The sequence below is a fragment of the Drosophila melanogaster genome, chromosome 2R, assembly GCF_000001215.4.
Source record: "Drosophila melanogaster chromosome 2R".
NCBI classification, from domain to species: Eukaryota; Metazoa; Arthropoda; class Insecta; order Diptera; family Drosophilidae; genus Drosophila; species Drosophila melanogaster.
Genome location: NT_033778.4, coordinates 24876249 through 24901055, shown reverse-complemented (window position 1 = coordinate 24901055; position 24807 = coordinate 24876249). Strand labels below are relative to the sequence as shown.

Sequence of the window (24807 nt, the reverse complement as noted above, 5' to 3'; positions counted from 1 at the left end):
CTCCTCGTAAATGAAGGTGTCAATCTCCTCCAGCGGCTTTCCGTACATGTGCTCCGGAAAGGGCTCGAATTTGCGGGGCAGCACGTCGCCGTCCTCCACGGAGGCCTTAGTGCGCGGGTGGAAGCCGTACTCCCGCACCAGCTGGATGTGCCGGTTCTCGTGCTTAACCTGCGACCTCTGCGTGTACGCGACAACCTGGTGCTTGGCGACAGCTGAAAGAGATCGAAGGGATTAATAATGCGACAACCAACACAAGCATAGAAATGTATGTACATTCACATGCAGACCCCAACTAAAGTACGTAGACACCTTAAAAATTTTAAGCTTTTACATTCTTGTCAGAGAAATTATTGTGTATTTTAAAATTTCGACTAAATATTAAATTGGAAAATACTGTGTAATTGGCCAGAGCTTAATAAAAGCCTAGCCACTTTCTTATACAGTAGCAGGAAATTTAGCTTGCGGAATGACAACACACCACTTCGTCCTCATCTGTACAGTGAATAACTCCTGCCGTGAGTGAATCCGTCCACTGCTCGTCGCCACATCCGATGCCCGAAAACTCGGTGGTAGTCCAGTTAATGCAGGCCGTCGGCGGCGGAATCGCCGGAGCTGCGACGCGGACCATAACCCAGCCGCTGGACGTTCTGAAGATCCGATTCCAGATGCAAGTGGAGCCGGTGACAAACCATAAGGGGTCCAAATACCGTGGAGTCATCCACGCTTTCAAGTCGGTGTACGCCGAGGAGGGAATGCGCGGTATGTTCCGTGGTCACAACTCCGGCCAGGTTCTGAGCATTTCGTACGCTCTGGTACAGTTCTGGTCCTACGAACAGCTTCGCTCCATGGCCCACCAGTTTGACTACTGGAGGGAGCGACCCTTTCTCATGTTTTTCATCTGCGGCGGCATAGCCGGATGTCTGGGAGCCGTGGCCGCCCAGCCGTTCGACGTGGTAAGAACACAGATGGTGGCCGCAGACCCCTCCTCGCGCCGCAGTCAGATGAACACTTTTACCGGACTTCGAAAGGTCTATAAGATGGAGGGGTGGATGGGACTTTCCCGAGGACTACCCTTCACGCTTGTGCAGGTGTTTCCGCTGGTAGGGGCAAACTTTCTCTTCTACAAGTACCTCAACGCGGCTGTCTTGATGGCCAAGCCTCCCGACCAGCGCCAGGAAATCCACGGCGCATTTCTGTTTCTCAATGGGGCGCTGTCAGGGGTGTTGGCCAAGATGATCGTGTACCCGGCGGACCTGCTTAAAAAGCGCATCCAGCTGATGGCCTTCAAACAGGAACGTAAGACCTTTGGTCGCAACCCCGAGTGCCCTACGATCCTGGGCTGCATCACCACCACGTTTCGGGAGGAAGGAATCGGAGGCTTCTATAAGGGAATGTTGCCTACTCTACTCAAGGCAGGACTGATGAGTGCCGTGTACTTCTCCATCTATGACATGTTTAAGCGCCACTATATAGCTCCGATGAAAGAGGCGGAGAAAAATCGGCAAAAACTGGGCAAGCATTAGGTAAATCACATACTGGGCGGCTGGCTTAAATTATTACACTAACATGGTTTATTTTGTACACCAGTATCTTGGGAGAATGTGTGGAATATGGATGAGCGAACATGTCAAATATAAGTTAAACGTGAACAGTAGACTAGACGACCAGATGGCCAACGACGGACATTGCCGTCTACTTCCAGTTTGAACTGGATCCTGCCCAGCCGCCTGAGGCCGGCGCTGAGTAGCTGTATCCGTCGCCACCGCCGCCGGAAGACCCGCCGTAGGAGCCACCGCTGCCTGAAGCAGCGGCTGCAGCCACCACTTGTGTATCATAGCTGGATCCGCCGCCACTGCTATAGCCACCGCCATGTCCACTGCTGTATCCTCCAGAGCTGTAGGACGAGCCGCTGCTGTAGGAGGAGGCTCCGCTGTAAGAGGATCCACCAGAATATCCACCATCGTAGCCCCCGGAGGAGCCACCACTGTATCCACCGGAGGATCCGCCGCCGTATCCGCCGGAAGAGCCATGTGAATCTCCAGCCGCAGCAGCAGCCACAATCACCTGGGTGTCATGACCTCCTCCGCTGTGACCGCCACCGCTGTAGCCGCCGTATCCTCCGCTGCCACCATGATCAGAGGAGTCTGAGCTGGCGGCGATGGCTGCAATGTTGGCGATGGCATGGCCACCATAACCTCCGCCGTGTCCGCCGCTGCCTCCATGTCCGCCATGTCCGTGATCGGAGGACGAGCCAGCAGCAGCAGCGATGGCAGCAATCTTGGCATCATCATGACCGGAACTATATCCGCCGGAGCTGTATCCGTGGCCACCTCCACCGCCTCCGCCACCCCCGGAACTGTATCCGTGGTTCTCGGTGATAACAGCATAGGTGTTCACATGACCACCGCCTCCTCCACCGCCGCTGTATCCGCCATCGTGGGAGTGAATCTCATAGCCTCCACCTCCATGGCCGCCAAAATCACCGCCTCCGTGGCCGCCAAAATCACCGCCTCCGTGGCCGCCGTGATCCCCACCGCTCTCTGGCAGGTGAATACGGATGTGGACATGCTCTCGTCCGAAGGTGGGCTTTCCCCATACCGCTGGGCTAGCCAGCAGAAGCGCACTGATCTGGGAGTGGGAGGAGGGAATCTGTGTTAGGATCCACCTGAACTGACGTGGTGTCGTGCCAAACTCACTATGAAACGGGCTGCCATTTCTCTGGATTCGTTACGAAGGACTCTCGAATGATTGCTCGCCTCTGGACCGACTGGAAATGATTCGGCAAACATGGGCACACGCCGTTTTATAGCCCTCTTCTCCACTCGGGAGCCATGCGGTTATATAAGCGATCGCTTGCCGCTGAGCAAGTGCAGAGATAATCTCTTTCGCCGACGACGAGCTGAATGAAGTGGAGCCAGACCACTGGAGACTTCACGACCGCGACCCATTGAAGGCCAACTGGCCGCGTCTTCGTCTTCGTCTTCTTCTCGGCCATCCAGTCTTCACTCTCCCTTTCTGAAGATCGCGAGAGTGTTGACCTTTCACATCATCATCCCCAGCATGTGCCCAATTGCAATACCACACGGATAACGTAAAAAAGGGTCTGTGACTCAAAATTATTTTAAATCCCATGGTGTGATGCCAACTTAAGTGTATCAATCATCTTTGGTTTTCCATTTTCAATATTTTACATGATAAACAAAACCGGTTTCGTAGACCAATTTAAGATCGCTAAAAGATATCTTAAATTCCTTTTGCTATATTTACGTAAGAAAATCATATTTTACGAAAGCAGCTTGGATACTGCATAAAAATGTTTTTCTAAATCTAAGACTTTTATTTTGTAATTGTAATACACGGATTCTCCCAGTGCACTAACACACTCTCTCGAGGAGCATTCGCTTCTGTGCTCTACTTTCTTTCGAGAGAAAATCTGAGTGGCCCTAAGCTTCGTGGGCTGGCGGCCGAAAATAGCTAAAACCGAAACTCAAACTGTGGTAATATGCAACTTGACCAGTTCCAGTTTTGGCCCAGAGCTCGTTGCTATTGCTACTTTATCACATCGCCGATGCTGGTTGTTAACCGTTAGGTATTTTGTTGACGTTCATGTTTATGGATTTTTATGTAGATACGACGAACTTCCTATTGGCAATTCCTTATTGTTGGTCCAGACTTGCATAACGATTGGCCAAGGGTTGGCCGGGTTGGCTGCTGCCCGCTGGCTGCTCACTGTCGCTAGTCATTAACCCATTGATGGCCGTACCAGTGCCGGAAATTATCAATATAATTTTGTTTACCAACGCGAAGCAGTGGTGCCGCGGCTGTGAGGCAGGGAAGGAGCCAGTTACTGTTCTTTGGATTGGGCCAGGTCAGGTCGCCGTTTGGCGAGAGGCTCTCGAGCGCTATTGGGTTAAGCCTCGCCTGCAGCAACATCAAAAATATCTTGTCATGCCCCCGCGCTGCAACATGGGCAAAAGGCAACGCGCCGTGGGTTTTGTTCGCGCTTACATCAGCAAGATGTCCGACTGGCAGCGGAGAGAGGTCATGGCCACTGGCCACCCAACACCTCCAACTCACCCACCCACCAATCTGGACGCCCCAACAACCCCCGCCGCCATGCTTTCGCCGTTGATTAGCCACTGTTTTCATTAGCAGTGAGTGACTTGGGCCGAGCCAGCGAATCGGGGCCATCCGGCCATTTCGATTACGTCGCTGATTATCATTTCTCATCTGGCAGCTACGGAGCTAGGCAGCTGACTGCTCGCTCGGCAGATTCCATCACTGCCGAATAATTAATATACATTTAAACTGTTTCGGATTGTAAACAAAGCGGGCTTACATAAGGAACTAGCTGGGAGCAGCAAGCGGGACACCGACGCAATAATCTGTTGCCAATAAAGCCACATCGCCGGTCATAATCACGATGCTGTGCCGAATGAAGTTCGAACTGGAAGCCGCTGAGCTGGAGCAAATGGGCTGCACTCCAGTGCCATCAGAGCATCTTTCAATGGGGATTACATCTTCAGCTAGAGAGGGCCACGCTCACGATGATGAAGCTGCTTCTGCTGCCCCGGCGATGACGGCAATGACGATGGGCAACCGGTTGGCGGTCGCACATTAACATCAGATGCAACGAAGACGCACATCTTCCCCATATTGCATAATCGACCCGGGCTCGCGACTCGAAACTCCAGACCTGCCGTCGCATCTTCACGCGGAAGCAAAGTCATTCTCAAAGCGCCCAAAAACAAAAAGGAAATTGCACACCGATACAGAAACTAAAAGCAACTAGCGACGTGCAATGTCGTGGTTTTCCCAAAAAACCAGTTGCATCCACACACAGAGAGAAAAAGGTGTGCTACAAGTGATTCACGAGATTGTGGGCAACAGTTTTAGAATTGTGGGGAAAGTCTTGAAAAAGTCAATTCGATTTTCTGCTATATTATGGTGCTCTCTTGATACTCCTTATGTACTGCATGCTTTGCTTCGGATTTCCTGGTTTAACTTTCAAAGTTTGTTGTTTAAAGTGCAGCCATTGTTGCAGTTGCAACTGGCATTGCTGCCTCTGTTGCAGTTGCAGCTGCGCAGACCTTTGAGCAAGTTCAATGGTGACGGGAATGGGAATGGAAATTGAAATGGGATTGGGATTTGGACTCGGAGCGGAGGCTTAGGGGGTAGGGCAATTACGCCCCTCGCAGTTGGGGCGCTTGCTCTCGACTGCTTCCTGGCCCTGGCCAAAAACCAAATCCAATTCGAGACTGGCAAGGCGGAAAGGAAGGTGGTCGGTCCAAGCCCCAGCCCAAGCCGAGCCGAAGGAGAAACCGAAACACTGGCTGCAGTGATGCGGGACAAACAAAAGTGAAAAAGTGAATCGGTAGGATAAAGCGAGATGCAGCAACAATTGCTCTACATATTTAATTAGTTTCCGTTTCCGTTCATATTCGTAATCCGCAGATGGCAGCGCCTGCTGGCCTTTGTGCATTGTTCACCTCCCCAGTGAATATACTCCGCTGACAATGGCGCCCTGCGCCCACTTATCAACCCAAGGCCCACCCACTCACTCCTGCTGTAAGGACAAATGGCGCTCTCTATCGGCGCCTGCAAAAACGATTGCGTAACTTATGGCCAGTCATCAGCCGAAACTTTTCGGTCCGACAAAAGCGCTTCCCATTTTCGATTTGTTTATCATTTATTTAAACGGCCTTAGGGTCACTCTGCCCCGCCATTAAGCTGGTTCGATTCCATTTTCGTTTTATTGGCCAAGACCCAGGACACAGGACCCAAGTGCCCCAGACCCAAGCACATGCCCCGTATCCAAGGCACAACCGGCACACAATGAGCAATGCTATTTAATTATGTTGATGAGCAGGACCGGACAGCAGGACAGGAGTTCGGGAAGTGGCAGGAAAACGCTCAACACGCACAAAAAGGAAATGCCTTTGGTCCCCCCACCCCAACTGCCTTTTATATGGCACTGTGGGTGGCTGTTGAAGAATGTCAATCTTTGAGCTCATAACTTGACCTGCTAGTTTATTCTTAAGCCAATTGTTGGTTTCAGGGATAAAAATATGCAGAAGTGAACTTAAATAGGCCGAGAAATTAATAAAATTGTAAAAAATAAAACAAACTTGCTCTCTATGGAAAGAAGTCGTGCAACTCCAGTCAAAAGACTTCTGTGTGTGCAGAACCACTGTGCACGTCTTTCTTTTGGTTGGCGTGCAGGTGTCGCTGTCAGGATGTCGGAGGACCTGATTGAGGAAGGAGAAGGAGCAGAAGTCCTGCCCTGTGACACCTGCCCCCTGACCATGCATACTCCCGCATACAGATTTGATGGCCTCCCGGTTACCCAACTCCCCCCTGGTCACATCGGGAATAATATTTATGAGGCCGGGTGGCTTAGAAAACTATCAATAGCAGTATCAGGAGGGCTTAGCGGTTAGGGGACTCACCTTTCTCATCGTTGAACGTCGCTTGATCATCACTCATCTTGACTGATTGTCGTCGTTTTGTTGGGTGCTGCCTCTGGTTGCGGTTGCTTCTTGGTCCTTCGACTCCGTCGTCGTCGTCGTCCTGGGCGAGGTCCTTAGGGCAGCTGCATGCCTTGGTCGCGCTCTCTTTTGCCAGGCTTCTCACTCGATTTTCGAACACTGGGCATATGTCTATCTCACTATTCAAGCGAGTCGATCGCTCAGTTTACCGATTATATTGTCACCGTTCCCTTTGTTAACCATGTTGTGCCTAGTATCTACTATTGCTGTTGCTATTGTTGCTGTGCTTATCACGCTTGGGGCTTTCATGATGTCTGCTGCTATTGCTATACTATGCAAATCTTATGACTACGACCGTTTCCAATAATGGCATTTGGCATCGTCCCAGCTCAGTTGCTCAGCCTGGTCGTCTACTTCTATTGTGAGCTTTGGCTTTGTTGTGCTGATTATTGCTTTACATTTTGCGATGCGATGCGTATGTTTTCTAAACGAGAGAAAGAGATTGATGTAAGTGGAAAGATTTAAGCTTATGCAAGTAGGGGGAATGAGAGTAAATTAAATCGCCTCTGCCCGCAATTGCTCTGCGTCGTGTCATGTAACGTTAATTGGCAGCGCGCTAATCCCCTACAGCTCAAAGCACCCGAACCAAGGCACGCGGCTCACACTCAGAAAAAATCTTCAGATTGATGACCTTAAAATAAAAAAAAGGTGTCCTTTGAACACATACGATTATAATTTCTCTTCATTCTGCCAATTTTTTTCAAATACCAAGCCTTTTTATTTCACTACTACTACTATACTGTGAATTAATACAAGACAATCGAAAAGAGGAACAAATGTACGGATTTGGTTCCGTGAAACAAAGATAGCAGTCAGCACTCAATGGGGACTTCCTCAAGACTGAGAAAAACCTTTCTGCCAGTGCAGTACGTATACGCAACGTAACGACTCACTCGGCCAACGTATGTGTTATGTGCGTAACGGAAGAGATAAGCACCTGAAGGGGAAGAATGCGAATTGTGGCGAGGGCCGGGAAATGAGTGCCGCTTCAAGACTTAAAGCTTGAGCGAGATAAAGTTAATTAACATTATGGGCACACCCATACACACAATCTAGCATCTTCTCCACAGACGCACACAACACAAGTAAGATACAAGAATTGATAAATGGCGCCCAACGAAAAAGCAATGAGCTTGCGTAGGCTGTGGCGTGGGTCGGGGGCTGCTCATTGCTCAGCGCTTTGTTGATGCTGCTCCCGGCATTGTTGTGCATATATGGGCATGTGTATGGGTGTGTAGGTGCTTGTGTAGGCCGGCGCTTCCTGTTGTGTTTCTCGCAAACTTCTTGACACGTCTGCGAGCAACTGGCAACTCGCAACTGGCAGCAAAAATGGAAAAGCGGTAGATGAAGGCGCCCATAAAATATTCAATATTAAGTTTCCAACACCCCGTTATGGCAGTTGATGTGATGTTTGCTGGCGGAAATTCGCTGGCAGTGGCAGGGATGTGCCATTACGCCTGGAGGCTGGGCTGTCGTGTGCCATTGGAGATCCACCTGCATTTGCTGGTCTGTCCCAGACACACACAAATCGGCAAAAACACTTTTATTACAACAATGAGAGCGGCGCTCGAGGCATTAAGCAGTGTGTTGTTGGCTTTCAATTGTTCGGTGGGGTCTTTCTCTTTGGGGCGGGGATACTCGCTTCTGTTTCTGGTTTCTGCTTTCTGGGCGTGACCAGCGGTTGGTTTTAAAGTTGGCTCATAAAAGTGCGGCTGGCAGAGCTTTGCCAGTTGGCCCCTAAAGTTGTGCTACGAATTTTGTTATCGGTCCCCTTCCGCCATTTTAGCTCTCTCCTTCGTGCGAACAGAACGAAGCGCTTCGAAACGAAGAGAAAGTGTGGCCACCTAGTTAAGTGCACATCAAGGGCTAATTTATGACCAGGACATTGCTGTTGCGTTGGAACCCAAACTTCCCCCCAAACACTAACACACGCACACGCGTATGAATATCCGATTTTACCTTTAAGCATTGGCCATCAATTTTTTTTTATTCTCCGCTGGTTGCAGTTGTCGGATGTTGGGGATGCTAGTTGGGCTTTATGTAATCGCTTGTGTGTTTGCACTCCGGCAATTTCTATTTCTATTTTCGTATTTTACTTTCTTGGGCCTGCAACACACGAACACAAAGCACATTTGCACACGTTCGCCTTCACTCGCACTTTAACATCGACTTCCCAACACTGGCTCAATCACCATTCCCGATCCAGTTGTTTTTTCTCCTGCTGCTGTTTTATTTGATTTTATTTTACATTAATTACATTTTTATTTAGTCGCAACTGTGCAACAATGTGACTGTGAGTGGGTGGGGATGTTGAAACGGAACCAGCAACAAAAACAGAACAAAGCAAAAAACTTCGGGCACGCACATTGTTTGACACACGCACACACACACATGCAAAAGCCTACTGGCAGTCTAAGAAGTGTTATTACAATTTACTGTTGATTTCTTTCGCGGCCCAAAGGGTGAGTGCGAAAGAGATAGCACGGTGGCCTCTCTGGCACCGCACGTGTGCCTGTGTGTGTGTCAGCAAAAGCGTGCGAAAGAGCGCGAAAATGTAGGTTAGTTTCCGTCGTGGCCTCTCCCCCTCCCTTAAGCAACTCAGTAGCAGCAACAACAATATGCAGCACACATTTCACTCTATTTTTGGGCGCTGAAGAATTTTCATCGCACCGAATAATGCACTTGTGATGGTAACGCGCTTCACTGTGCGGCTGTAGGGGTGCGAGTTCCGCGCTATGTTCCATGCCCTTTCAGGCTTTTTACTGCCTTTCACTTTTCACTTTTCACCATATTCCTTGATTTTTTCACTTCATACTAGGACACTATGACACTGGGCCACTGTAAATACGTGCGCTTGCATGGCGACTGCTCGGTTCTAAGGTTTGTCGGAGACTGAGCTCGGCTAACGGGTTTCCTTTCCGTTTGACGTAATCTGCAGGGCGACCACGATGCAGAGCGATGAAAAAATACACACGCGAACTTCCCCCTATTCTCTCGAAAAGGACTCGTGCGGGAAATGCTCTCACGCTCGCCTTCGTGAGCAGAGTCCCCCTGCGCCCTCACGTTTGCTTGTAGGTCAGCCGGCATAAACAAATGCCGTGCCACATGCAACACGAACGACGAACTTCCCCATATTTCTCCGATTTAAATTCCGAATGCTCCGCTGGTGCACCGCGGGGCAAAGGACTACCTCCGCTGTCTCTTCTTCGGAAGGAATATGTCAAAATGATTTTGCTTGAATATGGGCCACTGGCTAACAAAACCAGCAGCTGTTAATCAGTCTATTATGGTGTAAGGATGTCTTCCCCGCCGTGCCCACTGCGATTTCCGCCTCGGGCTGGCACACTCAGCGTATAAATAATGCCAAGCTCGTAACGTATACGCAACGTTTGCTTGGAGAGATCGCTAGCTGGGTTTCTTTCCCAATTACAGATAAGCTCAATGCCCCGGACTTAGATTGATAAGCCTGCGGCTCGACTGGCAGTCTGGACTCAGTTCTGCTCGAGCTTTCGTCAGAGTCGGAAGCAAATCCCAAGTCGCATTCGAAAGCACTCCGATAACCTTATCAAGGCGAAACGGAAGCCAGCGAAGGCAAAATGCGGTTGCCTTTTTTAGGAGTATCGCTAATCCTTCTGCTCTCCGTGACCTTCGGAATCGGCCAGTCCAGCTATGAACTGGCTACCAAGCAGATACTTGATAGAGCCAAAGACCGCATGCGCCACGTGTGGAGTCTGAACCGCAGGATCTTTGTGCAGCTCACGGCCAAAGGAAAGTCACCTCTGGGCGGACAGGTTCTCAACTCCAAGCTGGAGGTAGAGGCGGAGACCTATCGACTATTTTACGACTTAGCGGGCAATCTCAGCGTTGTGTCAGTGGCTGAATTGAATGACCCACTTCTTCGTAGGCGCGTGCAGCGAATGGCCAAGTTGCAGCTGCAGGGACTGCGGCCAAAGGACTACGAGCAGGCCAAGGACCTTCTACGTCAGATCCATAACTTTGTCAACGGACCCCTGGTCTGCCCTTACGAGGACTGCTCCGCCCGTGGTTCGCTGGCCATGTACCCGCAGATCATGAACAAAAACATGCACACCAAGCTATACGAGGATCTGGTCATCAACTGGAAGGCCTGGCGCAGGGCCATTAACGAGAAGGACGTGGCCAAGAACACGTTCATCGGCTACGTTAGGCTTCTCCGGATCGCTGCCACTTACAACGGGCATGTGACGCCCTCGCGCACGTGGTACCTTAACTACGACACGGAGAACTTTCAAGCTGAAATGGAGGCGGTCGTGTGGGAGATAATGCCGCTATATCGAGAACTGCACGCCTATTTGCGTCGCGAGGTGCAAGCTGCCTACCCAAAGGCGGACACAAAGAGCGATGGCGCCATCTCCGCTCCCATTATGGACCAGATCCTGTCGCAGGACTGGTATCCTCACCAGTTCTTTCGCACACCGCACCAGGGCAGACAGCATCAGTTGCCCTCCGTTCATCGGCGTCTGGAGGAGGTCCTGGTGACGCCCGTCAAAATCAACCGCAAAGCTGCCGAGTTTTTTGAATCGTTGGGCTTAATGGTTATGCCGAAGTAAGTATATATGCTCTACAGGTTTCAAAATTGTAAGCAGGTATTTCCATTTTAAACAGTAATTCCAAAAAACTAGGTTATATTATATAAATATTATATACACACGCGTAAAATATAAAATTGTGCTAATAGAACTAATAGAAACAACTTTTCGGTGACAGTATCTTTTACGACCGCTTTTCGCGCCGGATGAACGACGAGGAGGGCGGAGCTGAGTGCAAGTCGCAGGTATATTACTTTCCGCCGGACGTGGCGCTGCGCTACTGCCCCAAACTAGACTACAAGAAGATGATGCAGATTCACGGAACGATGGCTGAACTGCAGTACCACCTCTACAAGATGCAACTACCCTTTGGTCTCGACACGGAGCCATGTCCTGGATTTGGAGCTGCCATAGCGGAAACAGTTATTCTGGCTTCAGGGACTCCACGCCATCTGCACCGTCTCCACATCCTTCTGAACGACAGCCTTACGGAGGAGCAGTCCCTTAACCGCCTGTTTCGCATGGGTGTGCACACCTTGATCGCCGTGCCCCAGTACTTCATCAATGACAAATTCCTCGTGGACGTAATGGACGGGCGAATCGGAGTAAAGGACTATAACTGCGCTTACTGGGGCCTCCAGGACAAATTCGCCGGAGTTCAGCCGCCATTACAACGTCTTAACAAGGACTTTGATGTGGATTTCAAGTTCTATCGAGGACTAAATCCGGAAACCTCCAATACCAAGTCAGTTTCCATAATTTGTTTTTGATAATCATGAATTTCATATTCCCCGGGACCCACAGAAAATTCCTGGCCGAGATCCTGGGATTCCAGTTCTACCGTTCCTTTTGCCTGGCAAGTGGCCAGTACAAGCCCGGTGATCCCAATTTCCCACTTCACAATTGCGATTTCTACGACAGCAAAGAAGCAGGAAAAAAGATTCGCGACATGATGCAGCTGGGAGCCACTCGACATTGGCGGGATGTCATGGAGATAGCCACCGGTGAACGAAAGTTGAGCGGACGCGGTATCCTTGAGTACTTTGCCCCACTTTTCACGTGGCTGAAGGAGCGCAACAAGCAACTGGACATCGAGCCGGGCTGGGATGCAGATGAATGTAAGTATTGGAGCAAATATCCAACTTTTGCAGTTTCCTAAGTTTTCGTACATCTTACAGTGTGTCGAAGGGACTAAGATACCAAGTACAGCACGTACTTATCTACAGGTATAAAACTATAAGCCAATTACCTAAGAAGAAATATAAATGAACATAAACAATCAAGTATTAACAATATTTTCTGATATTTAAATAACCGATCCATTATTTTAAGTATTTATTTACAAAGGCACTTTGGTAAAACGACAGAAACTTACGTATAAATTAAGCACTACAGATATCGTTATTTTACTGATCAAGTATATGCTATCCATGTGGTTAAAGCACCAAGTGGTAGCCTTGGCTTGTTGCACAAGATATAATATGTGTTGGGCATGGGCTGATGGCTTGATGATGATTGTGTTATAGTTCAAGATCCATGTGCGACGGTAAAGACAAAGGGCGAACCAAATTACATGGTCGTCTCCGAGTCGGGCGGCGTGTGGTAATTCAGATTGTAGGCGGGCGGGCCGTTGTTGAGAAAGGCCATTGAGCGAATGCTTTCCCGAGAGGCAGTTCTTTTGGAGAACGACATGGTGCTGACGTAAGCAGGCGCCGGATCCATTGGCGGCGGTGGAGGATACTGCTGCTGTTGGTGCTGCTGTAGTTGCATGGGATGCTGTTGGTAGAGGGGTGGCGTACAAGGAGCCTGCGGTGGGCTGGCGCTGGCTCCGTTCAGTCCAGCGAATACATTCTCACCAGTGGCATTCCCGTAAGCGGTGGAGAGTGGCCGTGAGCCATGAAAATTCGAGTAACTGGAGCGCACCGAGGGCGGTCGATTGTTGTATACTTCATCGGGAGCGTGACCAACGTCGTTTAGGTGCGTCGTGGAGTGTTGGTAACTGGGGTTGTAGTGGCCTCCACCGCCCGCGTGCAGGATTGAGGCTCCAGCTGCAGATGGCAGAGGTGGTGGCGGTGGAAGGCTCGGTGGTTCCTCCAGCGCTCCTAGACCGTTGGTATTGTAGTAAATGGGATCCAGCGGAATGTTTTTGCGGTAGCTGTGGTAGTAGTGCTCATTGGGTTTGCCGAGACTTCCCAATTGACTGCCGGAAGCATTGGTGTTGTTCACAAAGTCATTGTTGAGTGATTGCAGGTTGGAGGCAGTCAGCGAGAGTTTATCCTGTCGGTGGAAGGAACCCAGGTGAGGTTGCTCCTGCTGAAGCTGCTGATCGATGATTTTAGTCACTGGATTCTGATGATACTTCCGGCGAGAGCTTCGAGTGCTGCTCCTCACATAGCTTCCGCTACTGCTGTCTGCTCCGCCTCCACGTCCACTATGTCCGTGCTTGGATCTCAGGGTGCCGCTTGATCCGTGGTATGAGCGCCTGCTAGAGCCTCCTCCATTTGACTGCCTTCCTTGTGTGCCGCGCGCCATGACCGATCGCCGCTTGACGCGTCGTGGTGTCATCGGCTTAGGACTCAGTTCGCCGCCATCTTGGTCGCCCCGAGGATCGCCCAGTCCCAAGGAGTGGCCGCCATGCCGGATGGTGTCGGTACTGCTGCCGAATTCGATGGAGTACAGCGACTGGCGGTGTTTAGACTGCTTCCTAATATGCTTCACTGCGCCGGAGAGAACAATATAGGATCAGTGGAAGATTGTTTAGACCGTTAAGCCGCGGATACAATGCTCAAAGTTACCTTGGCTTGCTTTTGAGTGTGCTTTTGTGATTGGAGCTGTTAATCAAGTTGGATTAGCTACGTTCGGAGAGAATCAATAGTTAGCGGTTGGTTAGAGGCACAATTGCTACAAAAAGCCAACTACCAGTAAGAGAGCAACTTAGGAAGATAGAAGGATCGGCTACGAAAAAAGCTTCCGAGACAGAGAAAGATTACCCGTACTATGGTGTAAATGAACATTTTTATTGGAAACGCGTTCAATCTCTTCGAGAATTGGCACCAGTCTACGCACAATTCGCATGGCTAAATATGAGGGATCTATCTAAAACAGTAAATAGTGTCTACGCTAAATGGATTTAGATCTGCTCTGCTCTTGCGTTTTGTGGCCTCAAGCTTAATACTAGGCTTAACATTTCTATACGTAATTCTAAACGTTTTTACGTTTGCTTGCGCTTGTATAACGAATCTCTCACTTAACGGAATAGGCAACTTCTTGTTTGTGTTCGACAACTAAAGTTTGCATCGTAGTACATTTCGTTATTAAGGGCAAATATACATTCATATGTATTATTAGTTAAACAACAAAGGCAACTCTTGGGGAGGCTGGGCTCTCCCGCCCATAACATCGGTATATATATGTATGTTGTATATTCTAATCTCTATTCCGTCATACATCCAAGGCATCTGGTTGCAATTGGCTCAAAATTTCATTTATCGCTCGTATTCTCAACAAATTGTCATATCCTTTTCTTGATAATGATTTTGTGACATTTTCGTTTTTCAAATTATCGTTTGTCGTTCATATTTGTTTTCAGTTATCACAGATCAACATAAAATTGTTAGGCTTGCATTCTGTCACGACTTTCCACGCCTTCTATCACAATTCGAGGAAAGTCTCTACTGATCGCACGTATCTGAATTATTAATTAGATTTACACAATTAAAGTCAGCTCTGCAAGGTATCATTAAAATCGATAAACGCTTGCATGGGAAGCTATGGTTAGGACCTGTTCTTAGCCAGGTTAGCCGGCTGGTTAGGCACAACAAAGAAACAGCAACACCTATGTATATGAAATTTTTTGTATGTGTTTAGGGATCGAGTGATCCTGGTAGAGTTAGTAACAGCCATCCTGCCTAGGCAGAAAGCGTGAGTAAGAGAGAGGAGAGGAGCAAGTGCAGCGGGACGTACTTAAGTCTAACCCTGCACGCCCACTATCGAGTTGCAGAACGACCGAGGACGGGTCTTTTGACCGCTACCGCCGCGACCGCTCCGACGATTCACGTGCGGTGCTGCATCAGCCTCGACCTGCTCCATTAGACGGTCGTCGCTCTGGGCGCGTACCACATAACCAGGAGGTGTAGCGCGAATCTGGTCGCAAAAGTTCACGGGATTGGATGGCCTAGGTCGACGATTACTGCGACGTACCATGGGCGAACCATGTGGGACGGGGAGTGGCACTTGAATGGGAAGGCTGGGTCCAAGCTTGCTGGGAATCGCATAGCGCTCTGCCACTTCCGGAGAGAGATCGAGGTAGGGCGCCTGACCCAAGCGTTGATGGATGTGAGGCCGCACTAACGGCGGAGGCGGAGGCGTCAGCATCTGATCGTGATCTTGCTCGGATTCGCCATCTGCGTCCTCATCATTTTCTACCTCCTGGCAGTTGTGCATGGGAACCGTGGGCAGAGGAATGTGAGTCGGCCGTCGGGCATTGGAGTTTGACCCCATACGGAGGGAAGAGGGCAAACCGCTCTGGTCGTAGGGATAAGCATTGTTGTTGGGACTAGACCGAGAGTTGGTGTGAAAGACGAGGTGGGGCTGGGAGTTGTTGTTCTCGCCCAGAAAAAGGCTGTTTGGAGTAGGACTTTGAAAAGGGACGTAGGTGACACCGTGTTCGCCGGGAGCGAACTTCTGCAGCGAAAAGTTGTCTTCGTCGTCCTCGAGACTGCGCGACAGGCGATCGAGCGGACGGACAGGCGAGGATATATTCCCGCCCGGATTGAATTCTCCAGAAACAGGATAATCAGATTTGGGCGGCTTGGGCTTGTGATGAATACGGGCGAAATGAGAACTGCCCTGGAGCGAGTCGGGGCTCTGGAATATGCTGTAGTTGCTGTTGCTAAGGGAGTTTCCGGCTAGGTAGGGACTCGAGTTTTGCAGGGAAGCGTACGAAAGCGACGGCGTGGTCTGAGGTGACATGGGACTGGGGCTGACGAGTGCCTTGGAATGGTGTTGTCGATGGCGGCGTAGACTACTGCAGTTGCTCCCCTCTCCGCCTGTGCGTTGAGTTACATGGTTGTTTGAAGGGTGACTTTGAGTTTGGAATGATGCGCTGCGGTTATTTGTTGTGTTTGGCGGCAGCAGCGCAGGCGCACGCTGGTGGAGATTATTATTCAGTGTATTATTGTTGCTGCCGCTCAACTGGTAGTTCTTATTGAAGTGGTGTAGTTTGGGTTGCTGTTGTTGCTGATGATGATAGAGTTTCAGTGAGTTCTGCTGCGGCTGCTGGTGCTGCAGTTGCAGATGCTTATTTGATTGCATGGTGGCGCTTGCGGATGTTGTGGGTATACTTGTATAGCTCACGTACATTGGGTGCACCACGGTATGCTGTGGACTCTTCGCGTCGCCGTTCATGAAATCGACTGAAAACCAGAAATTGATTAAGATGCTTTAACAATAAACAGAGGAAAACATCGGAGGCAGCAGGACACCGTGCAGCACCCACAAGCTTTTTACTAATTATAGAACTAGTCAAGAGTAATTGATTTAGCTTCTTATTTGTGTAAATAAATATGTTTTTATATTGTTTGCTCATTTTGTCTACATTTTTACATTTACATACTTTCATATCAATTAATTATATTCATTTCGGAGCACCTATCTCAATGTCGTCTTACATGGTTTAGAGCTGCACAGTGTCGCTGCCCATATGCAAATACAATGTTTCTGATTTCTTGATTATGAGTAAATGACATATACATAACATGAATAACAATACGATTATGTGGTATGTGAGTAAAATGTTTTAAAGGGCATGTGTATAGATGCACACAATTCAAATGGACAAGTCATAATGGTTAATATAGGACACAATTTATGTTTAAATCGAAACCATAATTTTCTGGGGGTACAGTCGCATTCCAGGTTGCGGGTTTTTTGGTAGGGAGGCAAGAGACTTCTTATCGAGAGCCTTATACAATCGAGAATAATATAAAGCCATTGGCCAAATTCTCGATGATAACTTTACAAACATTGCTTACACATAGGGTATTATTTTAGGTTTTGTGAGAAAAGAAAACATACACCTCAGTGCACAGACCCGAAAGTGAAAGATCTTATGGGGATGAGAGGGGTTAGCAATGACCGTTCCCGGTTAGTGGTGTTTATGACAGGCGAGCATGTTTCTTATTCGCATTCAGAGAGCGCCACTTACATCTGTCGTCCTCGTCAAGAAATATGCAACTAATCAGAATCGCACCGAGTATGCCGAGCAGCTGTGGGAGTGGGCGAGACAATTTACACAATTCAGGGAACTTAAGCTAGTAGATCACTCACCGCCAGAGCGCACTGTACCCCCGAGTGGGTGATCTCCACCAGCGGGTAGTCCAGCAGGCAGCCTTCCACGCGCTCCGGCCGCTGGGGACGGAACGTATCGTCCGCGGCCATGTTATAGGTGGGCTTGCAACCGTACCCATTCGCCTCGAACCAGGAGACGCTGCCAGTGCCCAGGTTGAGCAGGTCACTGTCCTGTGAAGAGATTTCCTTCTAGTTAAGAAGAGATATGTCTATTGTGGAGCCACGAAACTCACCCTGTTCAACTGCCCCACATTTAAGTAGAAGCAAATGAGGAAGGTATTCCACCCGATCCACAGGAAGTTCCATATTAGATACTGCAGGCGGGCACACAAAATAAAATGGGGTTATCGCAGAGATATGGTAATCAGGGCACTTACGGTGATGATGTATTTAACGCGAAAGTGGTAGGCGCCGTAAAACCCGAATATGATGAACAAAATGTGGAAAAAGTTCACTAGGATAGGCGCCCACATGTAGCCGAGGAAGTCGAATACCTGGCGCTCGATAATCGTTATCTATGGGGAACGGCTGTAGATTTCGAATTGTAATCATTCGGATCGCGGTCTACTCACCACTTGCAGGAAGCATATTGACAGCAAAAAGTGTCGCCGCGTACACGAGCACGAGCCCATCACATCGTCATTCCATTCAGAATTTGAATAATAAATAAATCCACTCTCCCCGTCGCTATCTGTCTTTCCAGCTAGCTGTCTACTTCAGTCTATCGCTTCCTTATCGGGACTGGAACTGGTGTCTATCGGCGGCTGTAGCTGGACCTTCTAGTGGCATTTCCGCGTCGCCTGCAGACCTGCTGCAAGTCAAGCGTGGCAAGTGCCGCTCTACCTCTGCCTCTTGGCCTCTCGCTCGCACCTCGAGAACGAACAGGTGCAGGGGAATCCAGGGGCAGGGTGGGAGCGAGAAAGAATGCAGCTGCCCCGTCGAGCAGCGAACAAAACCTGATCTGTGCGAACCGAGTGTAAATAAAGAGAAATTAAGCCAAATGAACTGCGCTACTGAGAGAAACCCTGCTTAAACACTGCTGTGGAGGGTACTAGTTCTTTGAACCTCGGGTACTGCATTGTGGGTTCATGATTTCACGAATACAAATTGAGTCATGCTTCCTACATTTCCGAACGCGAGGAGATGTTTCAGAAATATTTTATTCTGTAAGTTTCCTTAGTACTTAGTAATTTATTTTGAATCAACTTTGAATAAATCACCCAATGTTCACAGTAATTTACAAAACAAAAGAATAGGGAAACTTTATAAAATGCTCTTTTCCTGGGAAAGTCACGGGTACCAAACTATTCCACCTAGGTACAAGCAAAGAGGAGGTGCCCATCCCCACACCGCTGCTCACACACACTCGCGCGCATTGAATGCTCCCTACCAACACACACGAAGCGAGGGGCTCACGTAACTTGAACCAAGCACGCACTATTTTCGCCCATTTCATCTACGCGAGCACAAAGTGTTATATGTATTGTCGATTTCAACAGCGTCTGCTTAGTGTCCAGGTCAAGTATGAGCAATTAATTAATTAGCACACAAACACGCCAGAGATGCTCCCGCATCTTCATTCCTGTGCGGGTACACCATGTCTATATTTGAGGCCCTCACAGATCGATCGGTGGTTGGACGTACATGTCTTGGCGGTACCAAATTAAACTGTAATCAAATTAAACTGTAATTCAATGGACAACGCATGACGCGCTTTATTTGTCACTCGAATATGACTCAAAGCGAGAACTCAATTTCATTTGTTTTCCACTTGCGACACGGAAGCCCCACTACAACCATAAACACACACAGACACACACGAGCAGGAGTGAAATACGCTGCGTTTAGATTCCATATGTTTGGAACGGCCCCAACGCAGCGAAATCGGCACGGAACCACTCCACTTTACATAATGCGCAGCCACGGCGATTTATTATCTCGGAAAATAAGTCTTTTTAGACTTACGTTGGGAACAAGTGCTCGAGCAAACGGGACAAACAATTGAAATAACTGAGCAGTGTGACCGTGCTACAAACGATAAGAATTCCTTCGGACCTGGCAGAAAATGGCGTTATATACCATTTCAGTTTGTAGAAATACCAATCATTGGAAATGGTATTTAACGTTACTTTTTAAAAAGTCATTTACTATAATCAAACAATAAAATGCACAACTTAAATATTTTCGCAGGCCATAGGATGCATCATCTATAAAAACGGTTGCATTGAGCCTTCTCAATCGGTGCAAGCACCTTACAGCGATCTTTAAGCTTTCCTCTTTTATCTTTCCAAAGGACACGTCCAGAAGGGAAATCCCCGGGAAGTTAGGTCCAGATACGTGTTGATTAAAAAGAAGAAGACGCGGGATTTTGGTTAGTTTAGTTTATTCTGTATGCATATTGTATAATTTGTGTGTTTTACGGTTATCATACATGAATAAATATAAATTAAATTATGCTCTTCATTTACAAAGTGTGTTCTTTGCACCTCCGCTTTCAAGTTGCAATTTTGCATTTCGAGTCCTCGCCTTGAGTTCTAATTATTTTCGTGTTTTTGGCCAAACACCATAAAATATATATTTCAAACTCAACATTACGCTCAACGTACATTCATATGCTATGCGCATTTTATTGTGGCTAAGTCAGTTTCGATTTGGAATTCAAATTCAATGTTCAATGCTCCAAGATGCTTTGCATTCGCCTAGTTAATAGAAATATAATATTCGTGTTGTGTTTTCTTTAGCTAGTTTTTGAACTCGCAAGTTCTTCAATTCGGTTGTATTCAGTGTATTGTTTCGGCCGCAATGGTTTCTAACTCTGTCCTTTGCCCAATGTTTCATGATTATTTACAGCAATACAGTAAAATGTTCGCTACAGTTTCCTTTAGTAGTTTTTGGGGCTGGGAATTGTTTCCGCTGATAGTTTCCATTAATAATCTCTCACTAATAGGTAAATAAATTGTTTCTTCGTATCGATTTCTCTTTTTTGTACAATAGACGCGTGTTCTTTTTGTGTGTTATCAGTCGTTTTTCATTTACTTTACATGAATGTGCAGGGAAATTATTGTTAAGTTTTACTTGTAAATAATCCTCTCCTCCTCTAGTCGCGTCTCCTGCTCTACGAAATATATTTGCATGCGCATGCAAAAAGTTTGGATGCCGGAATTGTATTTCTAAATTGACACAGATAATTTAGGATCGATCACAAAGCGTAGTAAAAATGAGAGAAGATAGTACACCACACAGACAGGTAAGTAAAAAGGTGTCCGCCTTCGTGTATATAATACAATAATTACATGAATATATATCTATATATAAATATGTGTGTATGTATACATATATTTATAATAATATAATATGTTAGTTTGCTTCGGTTGGTTGTCCCTCCTCCTAAGCTCCTCAGCTTCTCCAGACCGTAAATCCAACGATTCGCAGTGACAAAAAAAGTTGATATACAATAACCCACGCTGCCATGCAACACAGGATTACGCTTGCCGCATCGTAATAGAATCATCAGCGTTGTGCAACTGACAGCGGGTGGAAACTGGGCGGATGAGATTGGGATTGGGATTGGGTTCGGGTTTGGGGTACTCACGGTTTACTGGAGCTATTCTTACTGCATAGCAATTACATTACATTACCGGACTTATGCATATATAGGGAAGGAAGAATAGTGACAGATGTGTGTAGTGTCGTGTGTGTGGTTTGCTTGGCTCCCGGAATTAAATTCCCTGAAGTATCTGTAATATGCGTAGATGGCTCCCAGCACCTAGTCTGGTCTGTTTTTGAATCTGTGTAAGAGGATGTGTCTGTTGGCTGACAATGGATCAGTCAAACTTTACCAATTGCCCCAAGAGGGAAAACAATGTCCAGTCGCCTTACTTCTTGCTCTTGCGCTTCTGCTTGGGCTCCTCCCCTCCGGTCGCTGAGGCTGCTGATGCGGCTGAAGCTGCTGCTGCTGCAGTGCCCGTTGCGTTCAGGAGATTTATGTTCGGCTTGACCGTTCCCTTCTTCAGGGTGGCCGGCTGCTGGGGGGTAGCCTGCGTGATGTTGTTATTGGTCGCTGCTGCCGCATTGGCAGCTCCAGCGGTTTGGGACGACAGGTTGTTTGACGGCGTGGCCGGCGTCTCGTCCAGGAAGAGCGGATTCTTCACCTCCATCTCACCAGTGGGCGCCAGGCCGGGGCACTCGTACACCGTGTAGTCGCCCTCCTCGTTGTCGTCGTCGCTCTCCACGTCCGACATGCCGCAGCTACCATCCGTGGCCTGGTTCTCCATGGCGATGATCTGCTGCTTCTGGTGCTGGTAGTGGTACATTTGGGCGCTCTGGGCCAGCTTTCTGTCACCGGACGGCGAGACATCCTTGTTCGGCCCGGTAACGCCGTAGGCAGGGTATTCCACGTCCGCTGCTGCCTTGTGTCGATTATGGAACCTGTCAAGATATATTGGTTAGCTCCTGGAACAGGCATTGGGAGCTTCTCTGGGTTACTTACCAAGTTACTCCGAGGGCAAGAAGCCCAACGGTCACCGCTGCACTAACCCCCGCTATTAGGGCCACTATGTACACCCCCATCTCGCTGTTCATGCCCAGGTGCTGGCGCAGCACAATCTGCTCCTGACTGGAATCACCTCCGTTGACCAGCGTCAAATGAGAGGGCGCTTTGCTTTGCTTTTGCAGCTTGTTGATCAGTGCGTTAAGTTCATGGGGTGGTTGTTCTTTGCTCTGGGGAATATTCACTCCCGCCACGGCTGCGGCGGCGGCGGACTGGGGATTGATGCGGTGGAAGTTGGTGTTGGCGGCGTCAAGCAGTTTGGGCGGCTCAACGGGCACGGGAGCCGGTACTGGCGTATCGATCTTGGTCTTACTGGCGGTGGTGGCTACTTCGGTTGTGGGCTCAATGGGAGCATACTCCTCGTAGTCCTCCAGCGCCCGGGAATCCAGCTCCCCCGAAGGGTCGTTCGGGTTGTCAAAGAAGCGAGCGTCGCTGGGACCTACAGCAAAGGGAATCCGTTCGCGGAGCACACTGTTCCTGTTCGGGGAGTTGCCCAGGCTGGGCCGATTCGGAAGGCTGGGCAAGGGTGGTAGGTTGGGCAGGCGAGGCAGGTACAATGGAGGACTTTGGAGATCAGAGACTGCCTCCATCGGACTGCCGTAGCTGGCCTCTGCCTCCGCGTTGTCGTACTGGTCGTACTGCTGGTTCAGGTTGTTTCCGTTGGACTCGTAGTCCTCCTCCGCCTCGCGCTGTACCTGGAGCTCCTGCTGCCGCTGGCGGTACCGCTCCTGCTCCAAGAGCTGCCGCTGACGATCCATCTTCAGGTTGATTTCGTGCAGCTGTTGGTCGAACTGCTGCTGCAGCCGACGGCGGGCATACTGCTCCATCATCTGGGCCAGAAAAGCATACTCTTGCTCACTCTGCGGATCCATCACAGGCGGCTGAATGGGTCGGCGGCGCAATCCTGCAAGAATTCGGATTCGAATCGTATCAATGTCATCGGATTAGTGGGCACGGGCAGATGATTATGGTAATGGTAATGAGCCTGGGCTGCGTGTTAGGGATCGGAAAATAGAAAGTGAAATCGAAGTCGAAATAGAAATAGAAATAGATGGAATGGCCGAAATGCGGTGGTCTGCCTCCTACAGCCTTAAAGGATTCGAAATAGACAAACAAAAGTTCGTTTTATTGCCAGAGGCTAAAAATAGACCAATTACACACGCGCCCAGGTCAACCCGAGCAATTCCCGCAGAGTGAGGGAGACCAACATACAGTCGGAGGACTGGGAACCGAAGTCTGTGACGTGCGTGGCAATTCCATCGCACTTTGTTGTTTTCGTCGTGTTCAGCCCATTGTTGCGCTTGTATCAAGGAAGTATTTGTTATAGCTGTTGGGATGAACGGAAAAGCTTTAAGGCGCTTAAATGTATGCTACGAAAATCGTAGCTAATCCATATTACATATATTTATACCAAATGCATACATATGAATGTAAATTTCGAGTGGAGAATTTCGTTATTACCACTTATGTGTATTTATGTAGTTACGACGCTGCAGTTGGCTTGACTTTTTAGTTTTGCCGAAGCAATGAGCGTGGGTGTTTTGGTTTGATTCGGAGCACTTCGCAGGACTCGCCATGCATGTATCTAGTGCAGGGGATACACAAATCGAGGTGGCAGCTTTCCTTTCCTTTCCTTTCGCTCCTCCTGCGCCATTCAAGCCCGAACACTCAGGCTGCGTGTGTGGGTACATGGGTGTACGGGCTTATAGGTGAATGGGTGTGTAGTGCGCTATTTTTAGGCTTACCTGGGTAAACGGACATTTCGCAATGACCCAATATGCTGCACAGTAGCGTTGCAGCGAGCGCCAAGCTAACGGTGATTTCCAGGCGAGCCGCCATCTTGCACTTGCCACCAAATGCACTCCCACTTGCGGATTTCTCGAGACCTCAGAAATCAATTTCGAATGGGAACTATCTAGCACTGCACGACCTCTGCCACCACTGCCATATGGCCGGTTAATGGGGCTTTGGCTAGAACGACGACGTCGACGAGGGTTATTGATTTTCAACACCCACACTCGCACACACTTGCGAATATATCCAATTGGCAGCTGCTGGTGGTTGCTCCCCGAACTTTTGCACTTTCGCGTGGGCGTGCAATATTTCTGGCTAGTAACCTGCGCCAACTGCACTTCTCGAGGATTTTTGGGGGTTATTAGGTGTCCTAGCAAAGGTTATGCTGCACTCTACCGGGTGGTTAAAATGTCAAATGGTGCACTTTTCTCACAGATTGCTGGCGAAGAAGCTCAGATGGACATATGGCTGTGGGGATATATGCGGATGGGACTCGACTCCTGGGCTGCGTTGCTCCGCTGTCGACGTATACCGTTATACTGAAGAAACTGAATGAGCCTGGCGGCGGCAAAAAGCCCGAGAAGAAGCAGAAGCTGTGACGCAAATGTTAGGTTCGCCCCCGCGCTGTTAAATGTTGCGGGCAGCTTTTGAGGGCAGGCCGCGCAGCAACAACAACAACCAGAGGGGCACAGTAGTCAAAAGCAGCGCATGCGCACAGTGGGGCTGAAAAGCTCGGCACGTCCGTTCCTTTATTCTTTGAGTAAACACGGGCATTCATAAAGAGCCGAGACGAGGCCAAGGAGACTCTCGGCCAGCTAGCAGGTGGCTGCCACTCACGAATTCCGAAGCCCCGTCAGCCAACTCCACGCCCGCTTTGGGAGAACCCTCCCTTTCCTCCAGCTTCCTCGCTTGGGATAGGGCGTGCTTAATTTTTATCAATGAATTGGCAGCCAAAGAGCTTTTCTCACCGGCAAAGGACTGCGGGAGTTATGGTAGGCCG

General features: G+C 48.9%; 6 protein-coding genes and 1 non-coding gene across 22 annotated transcripts in view; 3 read left to right on the top strand and 4 right to left on the bottom strand.

The window, feature by feature from the left end:
• NaCP60E (Na channel protein 60E) overlaps positions 1-9442 on the bottom strand; it is a 30064-nt gene extending 20622 nt beyond the window's left edge. For 6 of the 9 annotated variants that reach the window (NM_001274245.2, NM_001274244.2, NM_001259580.2 and 3 more), the window contains exons 1-4: positions 9364-9442; positions 8508-8654; positions 6450-6972; positions 1-212 (exon numbers count right to left, since the gene is read on the bottom strand). In NM_001274245.2, coding sequence (NP_001261174.1) covers positions 1-212; positions 6450-6486 — 249 coding nt within the window. In that variant the 5' untranslated portion in view covers positions 6487-6972; positions 8508-8654; positions 9364-9442. Of the gene's footprint in view, positions 213-6449; positions 6973-8507; positions 8773-9218 lie in introns of all 9 variants that reach the window. The other 3 variants (NM_001259579.3, NM_166696.5, NM_001259581.2) reach the window with 1 other exon arrangement.
• On the top strand, positions 322-3154 carry Tpc2 (Thiamine pyrophosphate carrier protein 2). Its single transcript, NM_001259582.2, has 2 exons — positions 322-1523; positions 1588-3154. The coding sequence occupies exon 1, from the start codon at positions 552-554 to the stop codon at positions 1521-1523; it is 972 nt and encodes a 323-aa protein (NP_001246511.1). The 5' UTR covers positions 322-551; the 3' UTR covers positions 1588-3154.
• CG9083 (uncharacterized protein) lies at positions 1551-2783 on the bottom strand. Its single transcript, NM_138132.5, has 2 exons — positions 2697-2783; positions 1551-2628 (listed from the first exon to the last, which is right to left on the bottom strand). Exons 1-2 carry the CDS (start codon positions 2712-2714, stop codon positions 1693-1695), a joined length of 954 nt encoding a protein of 317 aa, NP_611976.3. The 5' UTR covers positions 2715-2783; the 3' UTR covers positions 1551-1692.
• A 590-nt stretch (positions 9443-10032) lies between the features above and the next one.
• Ance-5 lies at positions 10033-12428 on the top strand. Its single transcript, NM_133164.4, has 4 exons — positions 10033-11133; positions 11295-11861; positions 11921-12234; positions 12295-12428. Exons 1-4 carry the CDS (start codon positions 10145-10147, stop codon positions 12309-12311), a joined length of 1887 nt encoding a protein of 628 aa, NP_573392.2. The 5' UTR covers positions 10033-10144; the 3' UTR covers positions 12312-12428.
• Positions 12429-12440: 12 nt separating this feature from the next.
• On the bottom strand, positions 12441-19486 carry NKAIN (Na,K-ATPase Interacting). 7 transcript variants are annotated; one of them, NM_001299931.1, is made up of 8 exons: positions 19430-19486; positions 18037-18425; positions 17842-17979; positions 17698-17778; positions 17444-17635; positions 17322-17382; positions 16476-16530; positions 12441-13833 (listed from the first exon to the last, which is right to left on the bottom strand). In NM_001299931.1, the coding sequence occupies exons 2-8, from the start codon at positions 18094-18096 to the stop codon at positions 13821-13823; spliced, it is 600 nt and encodes a 199-aa protein (NP_001286860.1). In that variant the 5' UTR covers positions 18097-18425; positions 19430-19486; the 3' UTR covers positions 12441-13820. The 7 variants fall into 7 exon arrangements, with proteins under 7 accessions (NP_001286860.1, NP_001097449.2, NP_001246506.1 ...); NM_001103979.4 differs by lacking the exon at positions 16476-16530; NM_001259577.2 differs by lacking the exon at positions 19430-19486 and having other exon boundaries at positions 13912-16530; positions 18037-18209.
• asRNA:CR43466 (antisense RNA:CR43466) lies at positions 19239-19926 on the top strand. Its single transcript, NR_048203.1, has 2 exons — positions 19239-19579; positions 19655-19926.
• Positions 19835-24365, bottom strand: CG44247 (uncharacterized protein). 2 transcript variants are annotated; one of them, NM_138130.4, is made up of 3 exons: positions 23759-24365; positions 21954-22917; positions 19835-21892 (listed from the first exon to the last, which is right to left on the bottom strand). In NM_138130.4, exons 1-3 carry the CDS (start codon positions 23850-23852, stop codon positions 21340-21342), a joined length of 1611 nt encoding a protein of 536 aa, NP_611974.2. In that variant the 5' UTR covers positions 23853-24365; the 3' UTR covers positions 19835-21339. The 2 variants fall into 2 exon arrangements, with proteins under 2 accessions (NP_611974.2, NP_726489.2); NM_166690.3 differs by having other exon boundaries at positions 20768-21892.
• Between the last annotated feature and the right edge of the window lie 442 nt (positions 24366-24807).